Here is a 14,892-nt window from a genome sequence, read left to right on the forward strand (position 1 = left end):
AAGGACATCAGTCTGCATCCAGCACTGTCATTTCTGTTAATATGTAGTCAGGATTCCTGATAACACTGGCTGCTTCCCTAGGTCAAAGGCTTTTACAGAGGTCTCCACGGCATGTTACAGTTTAACTTGCCTCATTTTGTTTTCCGTGTCTCATACTAAATCTAGGAGGAATACAGGATTCTAAAGCTAACTTAGCAGAGAATATTAAGTCAAACTTGAATGCTGTATGTATGGAGCAATTCTAATTAGAGGAAGAGACAGGAAGCAAAATCCAGATGTTTTCCACAGCAGTCCTCATTTCAACTGCTTTGATTTCCACTGGTAAGTTGAAAGTACATTGTTAGAATCCTGGTTAATTAAAAAAAAAAAACTGATTTAACCCTGATCTTAGGGGTAGACTTAAAAGTCAATGATAACAAATTTGCAACATAAAATTTGATATTAATAATTACAGTTGCAGTAGGTGAGAAAATGGCGTAGTGGGTAGGGCCGTGGGAATGTCTCCACCATCTCTTCTTGATGTTCTGATTCTTTAGTGAGGGAAATGTAAACACAGTGTAGGAAGACTTTCAGACAAGCCTTCCAATCCTGGCCTGGAATTTATTTATTTATTTGGCTTTTGAGACAGCATTTCTCTGTGTAGCCTTGGCTCTCCTGGAACTCACACTGTAGATCAGGCTGGCCTTGAACCCACAAAGATTTGCCTGCATGGGGGAGCAAGGGGGTTCTCAGTCTCTCCCCTCGGTGTTTTTTTCCCTCCATTCCTCCTTCTTTAAGAAGTGGAGTAGACCAGTACTCCAGGGTGAGCATGCTAGCTGCCTCTCTTCTTTCTCCTGGACGCAGGTCAACCAGATGTCCAGGCTGGACTTTGCCTCCCAAGTGCTGGGGGTAAAGGTGTTCACTGGCCTGGCCTGGAATTTAATCAGTTAACATGCCCACCTCCTCCCCACAAAAAGCCTAGAAGATAAAAATCTCAAGTAAGAGTTGGATGAATTGGATTTGGAAATTCCTGGTGCAAGACTGGATTGGGATGAAGGGAAAGTCCCATTGATGCTGATGGTAGGCAAGAAAAACAAACAGATTAATAGTAAAGTGTCCACTAGGTGCCTCAGTTGTCCAGGATAGATGCTGGTTCCAGAGCCATGCTGTTAGAGCTGCTCCAGGATTCATTTGAAGCTTGGATCCACAGTAGAAGGCTTTTGAGACTCACAGTTTAAGTTACAGTAAAGAATATACTTAATGGCCATATTCTGTAGCTTTTCTTCACAGCATATATATTAGTGAAGAGTAAAATGTCTTTAAATAAAACCAACTATCAAATTAGCAGGCTCTTGTTTTTGCTTTACAGTGAGAGGCTAAAATTGCTAACTGTACTTCTGTGAATATGAACATCAAGAATCGGGGAATTCAATTCAATCGATATTACTTATAATATTAACGGTGTAGGATGCACTTAAAGTTTGTACAAAATACACTGAGACAGCTGCCTCTCGCCATGTTTACTCTTCATAACCTTAATATAATCATCTTTACTCCCTTCCCAGCTCCTTCTGACCTGACTTTAGGCTAACTGTAGTGTAACACTTTAGATTACTTCTCAAATGCCCACTCCTGTGTCTGCAAATATGAGATTTAGTCCACGCTGCGTGAAGTTCACAAGTGCAGAGTATGCCTTGCCTGTGGGTCAGCATTTGCTGGGGTGCCATTCTTAGACCTGACTACAAAGCAAAGTTACCGTACAGTTCCTAAGGTTGTTTTCTTTAAAGCTATGCTATTTACTTTTGCTTAGCCATAGTGGTTCCCAGGTCTGGTAACAAGCAAAGGAAAATTGGAAAGCACAATTTATACCATGTATTCATGAATAATTTGAATCAGTGAGATGAGGAGTTTAGTGCTTATAAATAAGTACTTTATATGCCACAGACAGAATAATATAGCAAGGGGGCTAAGTTTTATGTCTGAGTCAGTTGTCCATAGGAAAAACTTACCTATAAACTCCCAAAAGGAGTGGGGAGTAGACATACAAGGGAGACACAGGCTGGAGACGCCCACGGCTCTCACATTTCTCCTCTGCAGCCCTGGCAGGACCATGGGCTAACATATGTGCCAGCAAATCTGCCAATGAGATCCGGACATGTGACAGCTACGGCTGCGGACAGTATTCTGCTCAAAGGTACTTTTTGTTTGTTTTTGGTTTTTTTTTTGTTTTTGTTTGTTTTTCGAGACAGGGTTTCTCTGTGTAGTTTTGGTGCCTGTCCTGGATGTCGATCTGTAGACCTGGCTGGCCTCGAACTCACAGAGATCCACCTGCCTCTGCCTCCTGAGTGCTGGGACTAAAGGCGTGCGTCACTGCCGCCCGACTCCTCTCCTCTTTTCGTATTGTCTTTGTCCTGTGTTTCCTAGAGGGCTCACAGTGACCTCCCTCTGACAGACTGGAACCCAGTGATATGTGTGTGCAACAATGACTATATCTGAAGCAACTTGTAAGATTTTGCTTCAAGGATGGGGTCTGTACTGGAGACATCAGGGAACGAGTGAAAGGGAAAGGAATCAAAATGCTCCTCCTCGACTTCTCTACACACTGTCTTACCTCATCTGGCTTTCCAGCGTAAAAAGAGCCAAACTATTCTATTGCATTTTATACATAAGGAATTTGAACTGATCGATCATCCGGCAGAGCTACACTTGAATTCAGCCTTTTGGATTCTTTTTGCATCGGCCATGCTGTTACTGACTGGAACTTTAACATTAGAGGCTGACCCTGAACAGGCAAGAACCTCTTGACCCCTTCTAGATGAGGGTCATAGTCCCGAGGTTCCAATAACATGCACGCTGTGGACAACGCAGCCATATACCTAAACGGTATCACTGACCTCCACCCTAATCACAGTGAGGCTCTTGCATGATAGACTTACAAAGAAATGCAAATACTCAAGACAGAACTGAGAGATGGCAAGCCGTAAGAATGACCTCAGAATGAGTGCACACTCAAACATTTGTGTGTTGGACTGACTTCTCGACTCTTGCCATGGAACCTGATCAATGTTGCCTTATACACAATCCTAAGAGTCCCATCCTTGTGCATCTGGTTGTTCAGTAGTGCCCACTAGAAGGGAGGAAGCTGGGGGGAACAGGCAGTGAAGGCAGTGGAAGCCAGAATTGCTGGGTCAGAGAGACAACTTCTAGTCGCCTCGCTCTATGGAACGGTTTTGTTTGTGTTCCCTGCGGTCTGACGAGCCTGGGCGGTGTCCCTCACTGTGTTAAGGCAGTCTTTACACTAAATGAAGTGTATAACTGCTTCTACTATGAGAAAAAAACAAGACCCGGGGAACATATGCTATTTATACAATAGGTTCCCTAAAACAGTAACTCTTTTTAGTTGGTTTTGAGAGGAGTGGGTGTGTAGTGGTATTCAGTAGTACAGCACTTGCCTAGTATCCATGAGGCCCTGGGTTTGATTCCCAACATTGAAAAATAAAAGGCCTTGAAGGGACCAAGAGTCAGACAGCTATACAATATATTTATACACCCTGACTCATTTTTTAAAATACCATATAATTACAATATTTAAGGCTTACTGTGAAGCAAATATGATTTTAAATTGTTTAATTTTTACAATACGGCCATTAGTACTCATGGGCAGAGAGGTTAAAATTGGGCTAAACAGAACAAAATATCCCTGGCCCTGCAATATTTTCTGGTTGTTTCAAGTTTGGATGCCCAAGGCTAGGATCTGTGCACTATGAACAAAATCCTGGCAATAAATTTCCCTGAGGCAGCCCCTCAGTCTGATGGCTCTTCTTTATATTCTAGAAGTCCCAGGCATCACCCAGGTGTGGATGTCCTCTGCTCAGATGGATCTGTTGTGTATGCACCATTCACTGGGACAATAGTGGGCCAAGAGAAACCCTACAGAAGCAAGAACGCCATCAATAACGGCCTGCGACTGTCTGGAAGAGGTAAGAGTGTAGATCTGGGACACTGTGCTGGCACTGTGCCATGACCAACCTCTCAGAGACCCCCTGTGCTGGCTCTGTAACCCTCTTCTCAGAAAGGACAGTTACTAACCCATCACCACACATTAGTTTGGCCTGTTTGAAGGATAAGTGGAATTAAGCAGTCTGCACTATTTCTTGTGAGGCCTCTTGAGTTATCTATCACTGCTGTGAAATTCACCCATGTTTTATAGCCATGCTCATTCTTTTTGTTTAGAAATGAAGAAATAAAGCTTATTAACAAAGAGAAGGCATTCCCGATAATGGAAGTGGACTAGGGAGCCAAGGGTAAAATTCCCCAAGGCTCCTCTCCATTGCTTTATGTACACACTCCACTATTCATCTCTCCTCCTTTAAATGGACACTAGAGTAATGCCTAGTTTTAGGTGGTTGGGAAAATGCTGCCAGGGATTTTCTGGCGCCTGTCTGTGGTGCTGAGGATGGAAGTAGTGTGCATGCTGGCTCTATCATTGAGCTATACACCCAGCCCCACGTGTACTCTTTTTAAGTGTGTTTATACGTTTGCAAGTTCCTATGTGCAAGTGTGTATGAGTGTATGCACATAAGTGCATGTGGGGGTCACAGGGCAACCTGGGGTGTCTTCCTCAGGTGCCACCCCACCTTTCTCTTCCTTCAATTTTTCACATGTATTTACTTAGTTACTTTTGTGCATGGGCACACGTGTGGAGGCGAGGAGACCCAGGAAGGCTTCAGTAGGCTACCCATCTATTCCTTTCTAGGGTCACAGGATCGTGAAGGTTTGGATGAATCTGCTTGCTGCTCCCACCTCATTACCTGTTAGGTGCTCCTAGTGACCTTGGCTTTGGCTATGAAATATCACTTCAGAGGTAGTTTAATGACTCCGGTTTCTGCTGCCACTTAAGCTACCGAAAGCAGCCAAGAAATAGCTCCTCAAAGACTTGGGGTCCCTCAAAGCCTTGGCGATGAGTTGTCCCCAGAGCCTCTTCCCCTTATTACTTCCCCACTACTGTGACAAAACACACAGCTATCAGGGCAGAAAAACCATGGTGTTGGGAGCACAGGGCAGCTGCTCGCACCGGGTCCGCAGTCGGGAGCACAGGGCAGCTGCTCGCACCGGGTCCGCAGTCGGGAGCACAGGGCAGCCGCTCGCACTGGGTCCGCAGTCAGGAAGCTGAGATGAATGCTGATTGATGCTCATCAGGCTTCCTCCTCGCTTCCAGCCTTTCTTCAGCCTGGGCCCCTACCCCACAGCGCCTCTGGGCTAGCGTGGGCTCTCCTCCTTGGTTGAACCTCTATGGAAATCCTTCAACTGAGTGTCTTCTAATGACTCTACGTCCAGTCAGACTGACAGCAAAGACCAACCATCACACTACCACAGAAATAAACATATGTACTCACTAAAAGGTACAAAATCAGGGCTGGGGAGAGAGCCTTTTCTGTAAAATGTTTGCCTCGCAAGCATGAGGCCCGAGTGCCATCTCCAGGATCCACGGCAAAACCCAACATGATAGTGTACCCTTTGAACCCAGCACTGGGGAGGTCAAGGCAGTGGATTCCTGGGACTTAGCATATTGGGTGAGCTCCAGGCTCAGTGACACACACACACACACACACACACACACACACACACACACACACTGAGACAACAACCACAAAGCAGAGAGAGAGAGAGAGAGAGAGAGAGACAGAGAGAGAGAGAGAGAGAGAGAGGCCACACCTCCTAACCCTTCCTAAACAGTTCCAACTGGGGACCAAGAATTCAAATATATGAGCCTATAGGGTCCATTCTCTGACAGTCCACCAGTGAGCCAACACAAATCCTTCCTCCATTCAGACTAGGGGATTACTGAGTCAGCTGATCAGTGTGTCTGTGTACTGGAGTTCATCTTCACATGGTCCCAGTACATCCAGCCTACCTAGGGCTACTTCCCTGGTTCCAGATTGCAATGTGGTCAGCACACTCGGCATCTGACTGTGTATTTTCAGCTGCAGGAGATGCTGCCATGCAGTTCTCCAAAGGCTGTTGTGATTTGTACCCTTGCTAAGAGCTGGAGAGTTCCAGATACTCCACACATGCTCCATGCTTTCTGCTGCCTGGCCTGTGTGTTGAGCCTATCACTGTGGGTTGAATTTGCTTTCCCCAATAGCTAAAGACATTGGCACCGTTACATATATTTTGACAACATGGATAACAATCTTTTGTAATGTGTTTATCTAAATACTTTGCCAAATTCCTACTAGATTGTCCCCTTACTGATACACAGGAGCTTTTTACATTTTTTGATGGGTGTCCTCTGCCAGATGTGCACATGTACACACTTTCTCCACTCTTCAGGATGCCATTTCCTTACCAATGTCTTTTAACAGACAGAAATTATTTTCATGTGGTAAAATTCAGTAATTTATTTAATTTCTTTAGACCTGTTAAGACACATCTGCCACCACTGAAGACAGACTTTACTATGTCGCCCTCATATTCTGATCTGCAGTCAATCTCCAATGGGCTCATGTAAGACACTACACCGGAAATTCCCTTTTTTTGGTTTCATTATACTGTTATTTTTTTCAAATAAATTGCATAGTCAGATGACAGTTTCTATAAATCCTGCTGGAGTTTTGGTGTGTGTGTGTGTGTGTGTGTGTGTAATGGTGTCTTTAAGCCAAAAGTCCTTCAATGAACCATTGTGTCCTCTGATTTAGAGCTCCAACTGTTTTAATATTTGTCCTATTAGTTTTTTTATAGAAGCCTCCCACATCTTCTGCCATCCTTTGTTTAGTGTAAGGGTACCATATGAGTTTTCTTAGACCTTCTGCAGCAGCAGGATTTAACAGAAACATAATACAAGTTGAATATGGAATCATATATTTCTAGCAGCCTCACTGAAGGAAAATAAACATAAAACCGATTTTAATATTTTATTCAACCCAGTGTCTCCAAAACAGTATTTTAAATATGATTAAATTCACATAGCTGAGTGTGGTAGTCCACACGTGTGATCTCAGCACTTGGAAGGCTGAGGCACGAGAACTACAGGAGCTCCAGGTCAGCCTTGGCTCCAGAGTGAGACTCTGTCTCAAGCAATTGCCAGCTGGGCCACAACTCTAGCATTTAGAAGACCTGCCATAGTTACATGGAAGACCGTGTTTCAAAAAGCCAAACAAGCGAACAAATAAAATAAAATACTACTGAAATATTTTTCATTGTATGCTGGTTGCTTAAAATGTATTGTATATTGATCATGAAGCAAATCTAAATTCACACTAGCTACATGTTAACCGCTTGCCTTGTTGGGTTACAGTTACTATACTGGACAGTACAATTCCCACCAGCTACATGTTACCCACTTGCCTTGTTGGGTTGCAGTTACTATACTGGACAGTACAATTCCCACTAGCTACATGTTAACCCCTTGCCTTGTTGGGTTGCAGTTACTATACTGGACAGTACAATTCACACTAGCTACATGTTAACCCCTTGCCTTGTTGGGTTGCAGTTACTATACTGGACAGTACAATTCCATAGCTTTACTTTCCGCCCCAATCTTCACTTTCTCTGTCTACACTGAGAGGAACATGTTCAAGTTTCCCCTTTAGCAGCTTCTGTGTCAGTTAGAGCATGGACAGTGGTGAGGTCACCTCTTCCTCGGGAATGGGCCGTTAGTGCCAAACATTATTCTGTATGTTTCAACGTGTTTGGATTGCATTCTGGTCTCTGGTAACAGGATCCTTGCTTTCTGCTGCCTCTATCTCCTTGGCAAATCTTTGTCTAAGTCTTTATCTTTGGCCTTTTCAATCACTGGTGTTGTTCTATGCAGTACAAAACAGGTTTATTTGTGCCATCAGGGAAAAGTTGTAAGAAGACAAGCCTGTTCACACTTATAGATCACTCATATTTGATCCCAACACTATCCTATTTTATAATTATTACATTATACTATGTCTCTACTTGGAATTATCATTAGGATAGATGTATACATAAGTATATATATATACATATAACTATATTTTCTAAATATTTATACATATTTACACAAATATTTAGAAAAGTATCCTTTGTTTCCATTTTTCTTTTTTAGGACTAGTAGTTTTGTTAGACTTTATATGTCTTGGACATAACAATATTCTGGGTCAGTTTTCTACTATCTAATGCTTTTCTGCTACTATTCTCCAATGCTTTATTAGATTTTTATTTGAATCTATTCTCCATCATCTTGCTTTAAAATAGGATTCTGTCTTCCTGAGTTTGTTCAGTTCTGTTTCTTTCTGGTTTTTTGTCCACTTCTGCCTTTCCCCACCCCCACCCCCACCCTGTCTGATCATTACCCGTCACTCTTAAAGGCTCACGTTTGCCTGGACTTAGCAGCGGACACTCGCAGCAAGGACAGCCTACGTCTCTTGGCAATCTGTTCCTGGCGCTCTCCCTAGGCTTCGCTCGTTCTCTTGGCCCTAAGCTTAGCACTTTCTGCAGCCTCCTCCTTGCCTTAGTGGGCGGTTTCTTTAGCAATGCATTGGCATTTGTGTTGCAGGACATGCAGGACATGTGGGGTAACAAGTCCCTGAATCTTGGGAGCTTTGGTTCTGGGTTTCCTACCTTCTTTGTTAAGGGCCTTCTGACAGCATATTGGTGAACACCATCTTTTCTAAAGAGATTGAAAAATTTCCAGATTAGGCTAGTTTTTGTGGGCTCCAACCACTGAGGCACAGTAGTATCTGTCAGTCCACGGAGACCCATCTCTCCTTTTTTGCAATGACCAAGTTGAAAACGGCCAGAATGACATCCACAATGCATCCCTGAGCAGCCTGGCACTTCCTCTGCAGTTCTCCTTGATCTGTAACAAGAATGTCCCTTACACAAGAGCAGGGGCACTCTGCTGTGGGTCAAGACCTCTTGCTTCACGGGAAAACCTTGTTTGCCATTCCCGCCACAGATTTGGACCACGTAACCCTTCCACTCTTCACCCAGAGCATCAGAAGCCACTTCTGTGGTCATGAGCTTCTCAGAGAAAGTACCAAGTTCAAATTCATCATTCACTTCAGTGAGTTTCGAACAGCATGGCTGGGAAGGCAAAACCCAGCTTCATCCTGACATGGCAGACTGCCTTGGAGGTGTCACAAAAATAACTCCACTACTGTTTTCATATTTTAAATGTGTGTGTACACATTTCGCGTGTGTGTGTGTGTGTGTGTGTGTGTGTGTGTGTGTGTGTGTGTAAAAGGGCAAAGTCATCTTCAGGTATCATTCCTCAGGTATCATCTACTTTGCCTTCTGGAACAAGGTATCTCATTGGCCCAATGCTTGGCCAGTAGGCTAGGCTGGCTGGCCAGGGAGCCGGGAATACATCGGTTTCCACCTCCCCAGGCCAGAGATGACAAGAACATGCCACAATTCTCAGCTTTTTTCATGGGTTATAGGAATAAAACCCAGGTCCCTATGCCTGCAAGACAAGCACTTTCTCACCTAACTTATCTCCCCAGCCCTGTGCTTTCAATTTCTGATTCAAAGCTGCAGAAGTCTAAATAATATCTTCATTTTCTTTTAGGTTTCTGTGTCAAAATTTTCTACATTAAGCCAATTAAGTATAAAGGTTCTATCAAAAAGGGCGAGAAACTGGGCACCCTGCTACCCTTGCAAAAAGTTTACCCTGGCATACAGTCGCATGTACACATTGAAAACTGTGACTCCAGTGATCCCACTGCATACCTGTAGGTGAAGATAAAGAGCAGCCACATCCTGTTCAGAATGGAAGGGGAAAGATCCGCTCCCGAAGAGCTGTGTATCCCAATAGAAACACAATCGATGTAGAACCCACATTCCAATGCCCACTCATTGTCACTCTGATCTTTCTGCCATCTAGAGGATCAGGGTGTTGCTTATTTCAGATGTTTAAGTCCTGATGACTGAAATAAACAAATGAATTCCAACATATCCAGACTGTATTTCTGAGACCTCTGACCTTGCCATTTCTCTGCCTGAAAGTGACAAAGAGCTCGAAGGTCCTTCTATAACATAAGAATGACAGAAATGAAGAGCCGCTGTCAAGGCTTGGCATGTGACCATACTAGATGCCAGCTGACAGGACGGAGGCTTCTTTTACAAGGAGGTGATGAATTCTCAGCAATACTTTTACCTTTGTCAGGCCAGATGGAGGGACAGCTATTCACAGGGTTAAGGTTTGCTGGTCTCTCTAGCCGCACTCTTTCATGCTCCATGAGAGTAACGGGTTTCCTAGGAAGTGAATGGTGGCATCCTCTAGAAAAAGGCATATTCTAGATCTCAGTGCGGCTGCATGCATACAGGGAGGATGAGGGTGAAAAAGAGAACTACTCTTAACTGAAGTGCTTAGGAACTAGGTCGGGCAGCCTCATCCAGCAATGCCATACATCATTCTATATACAATTACCCAACTTATTACACGTCATTCTTTCTTAATGCTGCTGACAAGAAGTACTAGGAGAAAACAGAACCAAGTAAGCGTGCAAAGGAGCAGATCAATTCTGGCTCGAACTTGGTCATAAGGAATGACAAAACTGGAGGAATCATCTGGAAATTCCACTCATGAAATTTTGCTGAAGTCCTTTTGAAATGTAGAATGACTCCATCCTCATTTATAGGTATGGTAAAGGAAAAGACAATTACTTGACTTTTATTACTGGGGAAATAACTCCATTTGTATTCCTATGCATAATAATGTTCATGACAACACTACTTGTCATAGTAAAACCAGAGACAATCCAAATGCCCATTACCACTGACAGATTTTAAAGACCAGGTCATAATTACAGAGACAAATATTATACAGAAGTCATAATAAATGAAGCTCAGTTGAATATAATAATATACACAAATGATAGAAATAAACAGTATTTAAGAAAGGTGGCTAGGCGGTGGTGGCGCACGCCTTTAATCCCAGCACTCGGGAGGCAGAGCCAGGTGAATCTCTGTGAGTTCGAGGCCAGCCTGGGCTACCAAGTGAGTTCCAGGAAAGGCGCAAAGCTACACAGAAAAACCCTGTCTCAAAAAAAAAAAAAAAAAAAAGAAAGGTGAAAAATTCACTTAAAGTGGGATGCTCTTTTTCCAAAGTCAAAAGAAATAAAATAACAAAATTTCCAAGAACACATATAGGTGATAAAATTAAGGGAGAGAGAGAGAGAGAGAGAGAGAGAGAGAGAGAGAGAGAGAGAGAAAAGAGAAGAGAAGGGAAGGAAATAATGGCGTAATTACCCCAGGGTTAGGGAGAGCAGAGCCACACACATTTCAGTCACTGCAGTGGTACAGTTGTGCAGCCAAGGGTGACACATGAGTACTTCTTGTGAATGAATAGTATGTCACAGAGGCAACTGGACATATGTGTATTTAGATGTGTCTGAGAAGAGTTAGTGATGTTTCTCAGACATTTAAGGACCCACGTTGTAGTCAGCACTTTTTATATGCAGGCTCCTATCATCATCCAGCATGTCACAATATCTATGAAGGACTAGTACACTGAAATTAAAGTTTTCCCGGGATGTCATGGTGCACGCCTTTAATCCCAGCACTCAGGAGGCAGAGCCAGGTGGATCTCTGTGAGTTCAAGGCCAGCCTGGTCTACAGAGCGAGTTCTAGGACAGGCACCAAAGCTACACAGAGAAACCAAGTCTCAAACCAATCTCCCACAAAATTAATTTTGATTTAAAAATATATGAATCACTGTTCAATTTGATGAGCTTCTGTAACACTCCCTGGTGTCCACCAACTTTGTATTGCTCCAGTGGATTGTGTTTGCTTTCAATAGCTAAGCAGCACACTCCTGCTGAAGACACAGAGGAAGCGGCTCTGAAGGCCACTGAAAATGATCTGAATTAGCTGACCAATGAAGTTTGTCCCACATAATCAACATTCTGGATTGGTGCTTAGGAGGTGAAACACAGTAAAACATGGCTAGCACTTTCAAAGCCAAGTTGATTGTATGTCCACAGAGCAGCACAGGAGCACTACCTTCTGCCTGCCATGCACATTTTATAGAAATGCAAACTCCAGACAAAGAACATCTTTCTTAGGAAGAACTAGAATACTGCGCCCTCTAGTGGACTACATCAGAGCTGCTCATAGGTTCTGATTTAAGGTTCAAATGACAAAAAAGAAACTTGCTTTTCTTCATAAAAGTTATTAAAAATGTGGGGTCAGACATTGCCACGTTTTATAACTGTGAGTTAATACGAATAAAAGGATTTTTATTTTGAAAATGCCTTTAGTTAGTTGTAGAAAATAAATTTAATGGAACAGCAAGGTCAGCAGCCAATTGAAGAGGTTAGGCCCACAGAAGGGTGAACTCGTACATCTTTTAAGAGGGCACTGATCACACTTGGGGGACAAGAGCAATGCAGATGCACTCACTGTCTGCCCACTCTCCTGACCTGTCCCCCGACTCTGCAAATAGCAAAGGAAGCCTGCAAGGATCACAGGAAGGAAAAGGAAAAAAGGTGACAATCCAGTTGTTTGTTTGTGTTTCTTCTGTTTGACATGGGGAAGGACCCTTCTCTCTACTCTCTCCATTTGTTTCTGCCCACAAAATTATCTCAAAGTTCCCAGAATCCTCCAACAAACACAAATATTTTAATACGAACAGGCATGCAAACAGGACTAAAATGCTTTCAAAGCTAAAGTTTATGACCCATCTCTAAGAAATGCACTCATCTAGCCGGGTCCTCCGATCCCAGGTAGAGCGGAATTCACAGGCTTCGAAAGGACACGGAGACGCTTGCAGGCCCAGCACCTTCTTGTATTGTTCCCAGCTGTCTTTACAATGTTTTGCCCTTCCTTTCACTAACCCAGGAGGTTACCAAACAGAGGGATGGACACGAATTAATAAACGTAGATCACTGTGATTCACTAGGACATGAATTAATAAACGTAGATCACTGTGATTCACTATGGTGTTTGGTTCATGAGGTTCCCACGGGAGCCACTGAAAAGCCCTACTTAGACCAGAATGTGTCATACTTCTCAGAGACGCCAGTCTTCCTTTTGTGGTGCAACCAGGCTGTAGGGAGAACCATCCCTTGGTGGCTCTTCTCTAATCCCTCTGGTCTGCTGCCTTAGCTTCTAGGGCAAATACCACTGGCACTTGGTCACCTTCCTATGCAGGTGTGTACACCATTGGCACCTGGACACCTTCCTATCCAGTTGTGCACACCACTGGCACTTGGTTACCTTCCTATCCAGGTGTGCACACCACTGGCACTTGGTTACCTTCCTATCCAGGTGTGCACACCACTGGCACTTGGTTACCTTCCTATCCAGGTGTGCACACCACTGGCACTCGGTTACCTTCCTATCCAGTTGTGCACACCACTGGCACTCAGTCACCTTCCTATCCAGCTGTGCACACCACTGGTACTCTGTCACCTTCCTATCCAGCTGTGCACACCACTGGCACTTGGTTACTTTCCTATCCAGGTGTGGACACCACTGGCACTTTGTTACCTTCCTATCCAGGTGTCCACACCACTGGCACTTGGTTACCTTCCTATCCAGGTGTGCACACCACTGGCACTCTGCCAGCCTCCTATGCAGGTGTGCATAGCATTATCTCACTGAGGCAACAGCAAGTGAGGCCACAGGCTTATCTACCCAGTATTTCCATTACCCTGACCCCAGCTCAATCACACTTAAGCCATTTCTTTCATGCCTGAGGTGCTGTTACCCTGATTAGATTTCAAGTTTTAAATTGTGGCACACCTTTCTAGTATCTTAATCTGTATAAATGATATGATCTGCAATGCTAAGAACTCTGTCTTCAAGAATTACTATTGTTGTTACCCAGGACACACTATTGCGGCACACAGTTCTAAGATCAAGGAACATACAAGTGAATTAAGACACCTGTCTTACAGAGCTCACCATAAGAACGTATAAGTATGGACAATAAGTATGGAAAATAAGTTTATTTTCCAAACTAATTACCAAATTACAGTGCATCCTAATTGCTTAATAGGTGAGGATACTTGCATTTTGATAATGAAAAGTACTCAAAACTAGAAAATAATAAAAATGTTTCTTTTTTTGAAAGCTGACCTCTAATAGTAACTGTACACACACACACACACACACATGCACGCACGCAGCATTGATCTTGTCCTGGTGGAGTTTACAGCACAATGATGTAAACAAGTCACAATGAGATAAGCGGACCACACACAGCACAGCAATGGGTCTACAAAGAAGAGCAGAGTACTCTGGACATGAGCAAAGGGTCTGACTCAGGAGCTGGAGAGTGTCGAGGACAACGTCCCCCAGGAAGTGCCATGGGGGAAAGATCTGAGGGAGCACAGAGGGAGCAGGTAGAGAGATGGACAGATGCCTTGCGGTGGCCGAGCGCAGGGCACTTGGAGAAACAGAGAAGGTGGGAAGTGGGCAAAGGGCAGGCACAGTGGCTGGAAATGAAGCCAAGCACCCAGGCAACTTCTAAGACTACATCTTCATCCTAAGGGCAAGCTGGTGAAGGATGTCACCAGTGTTACTAATTAAATGACAGGTCACATGTGCAAAGGACATGGCACAGTCCCCGATCAACAGCAGCAGGCTAGTAAACACTGATTTCCAAACACATTCTGCAAAGCTTACCTCTTCACCCACACTGTGTGTTCAATTAATAATCACAGTATCTTCTTCCATTTGCTGTACCTTTATGAAATGATTAGTATTACTGGATTTTAACATAATGCCAACTACCCTCCAAGTTAATCTAAAAATGAATTTAAAGTACTCTGGAAATCAAAGTTGTTTACTGAATCACAAGATGCTAAAATTTTTGTAAGTACAATGACGAATACCTCTATAATGGTACCTTGATTTTTAACAGTATATATTTTGTAACACATGTATTGGTACCACAATGAAAGAGATAAAATTAAAATAAAATAACATGAGGTTGTA

At 43.5% G+C, this 14,892-nt stretch overlaps 1 protein-coding gene across 1 annotated transcript; it reads left to right on the forward strand.

The window, feature by feature from the left end:
- Positions 1–275: 275 nt before the first annotated feature.
- On the forward strand, positions 276–9,684 carry Lect2 (leukocyte cell derived chemotaxin 2). Its single transcript, XM_059262243.1, has 4 exons — positions 276–321; positions 2,077–2,173; positions 3,814–3,959; positions 9,518–9,684. The coding sequence occupies exons 1-4, from the start codon at positions 276–278 to the stop codon at positions 9,682–9,684; spliced, it is 456 nt and encodes a 151-aa protein (XP_059118226.1).
- The last annotated feature ends 5,208 nt before the right edge of the window (positions 9,685–14,892 follow it).

Source organism: Peromyscus eremicus, chromosome 5, assembly GCF_949786415.1.
Source record: "Peromyscus eremicus chromosome 5, PerEre_H2_v1, whole genome shotgun sequence".
NCBI lineage: Eukaryota > Metazoa > Chordata > Mammalia > Rodentia > Cricetidae > Peromyscus > Peromyscus eremicus.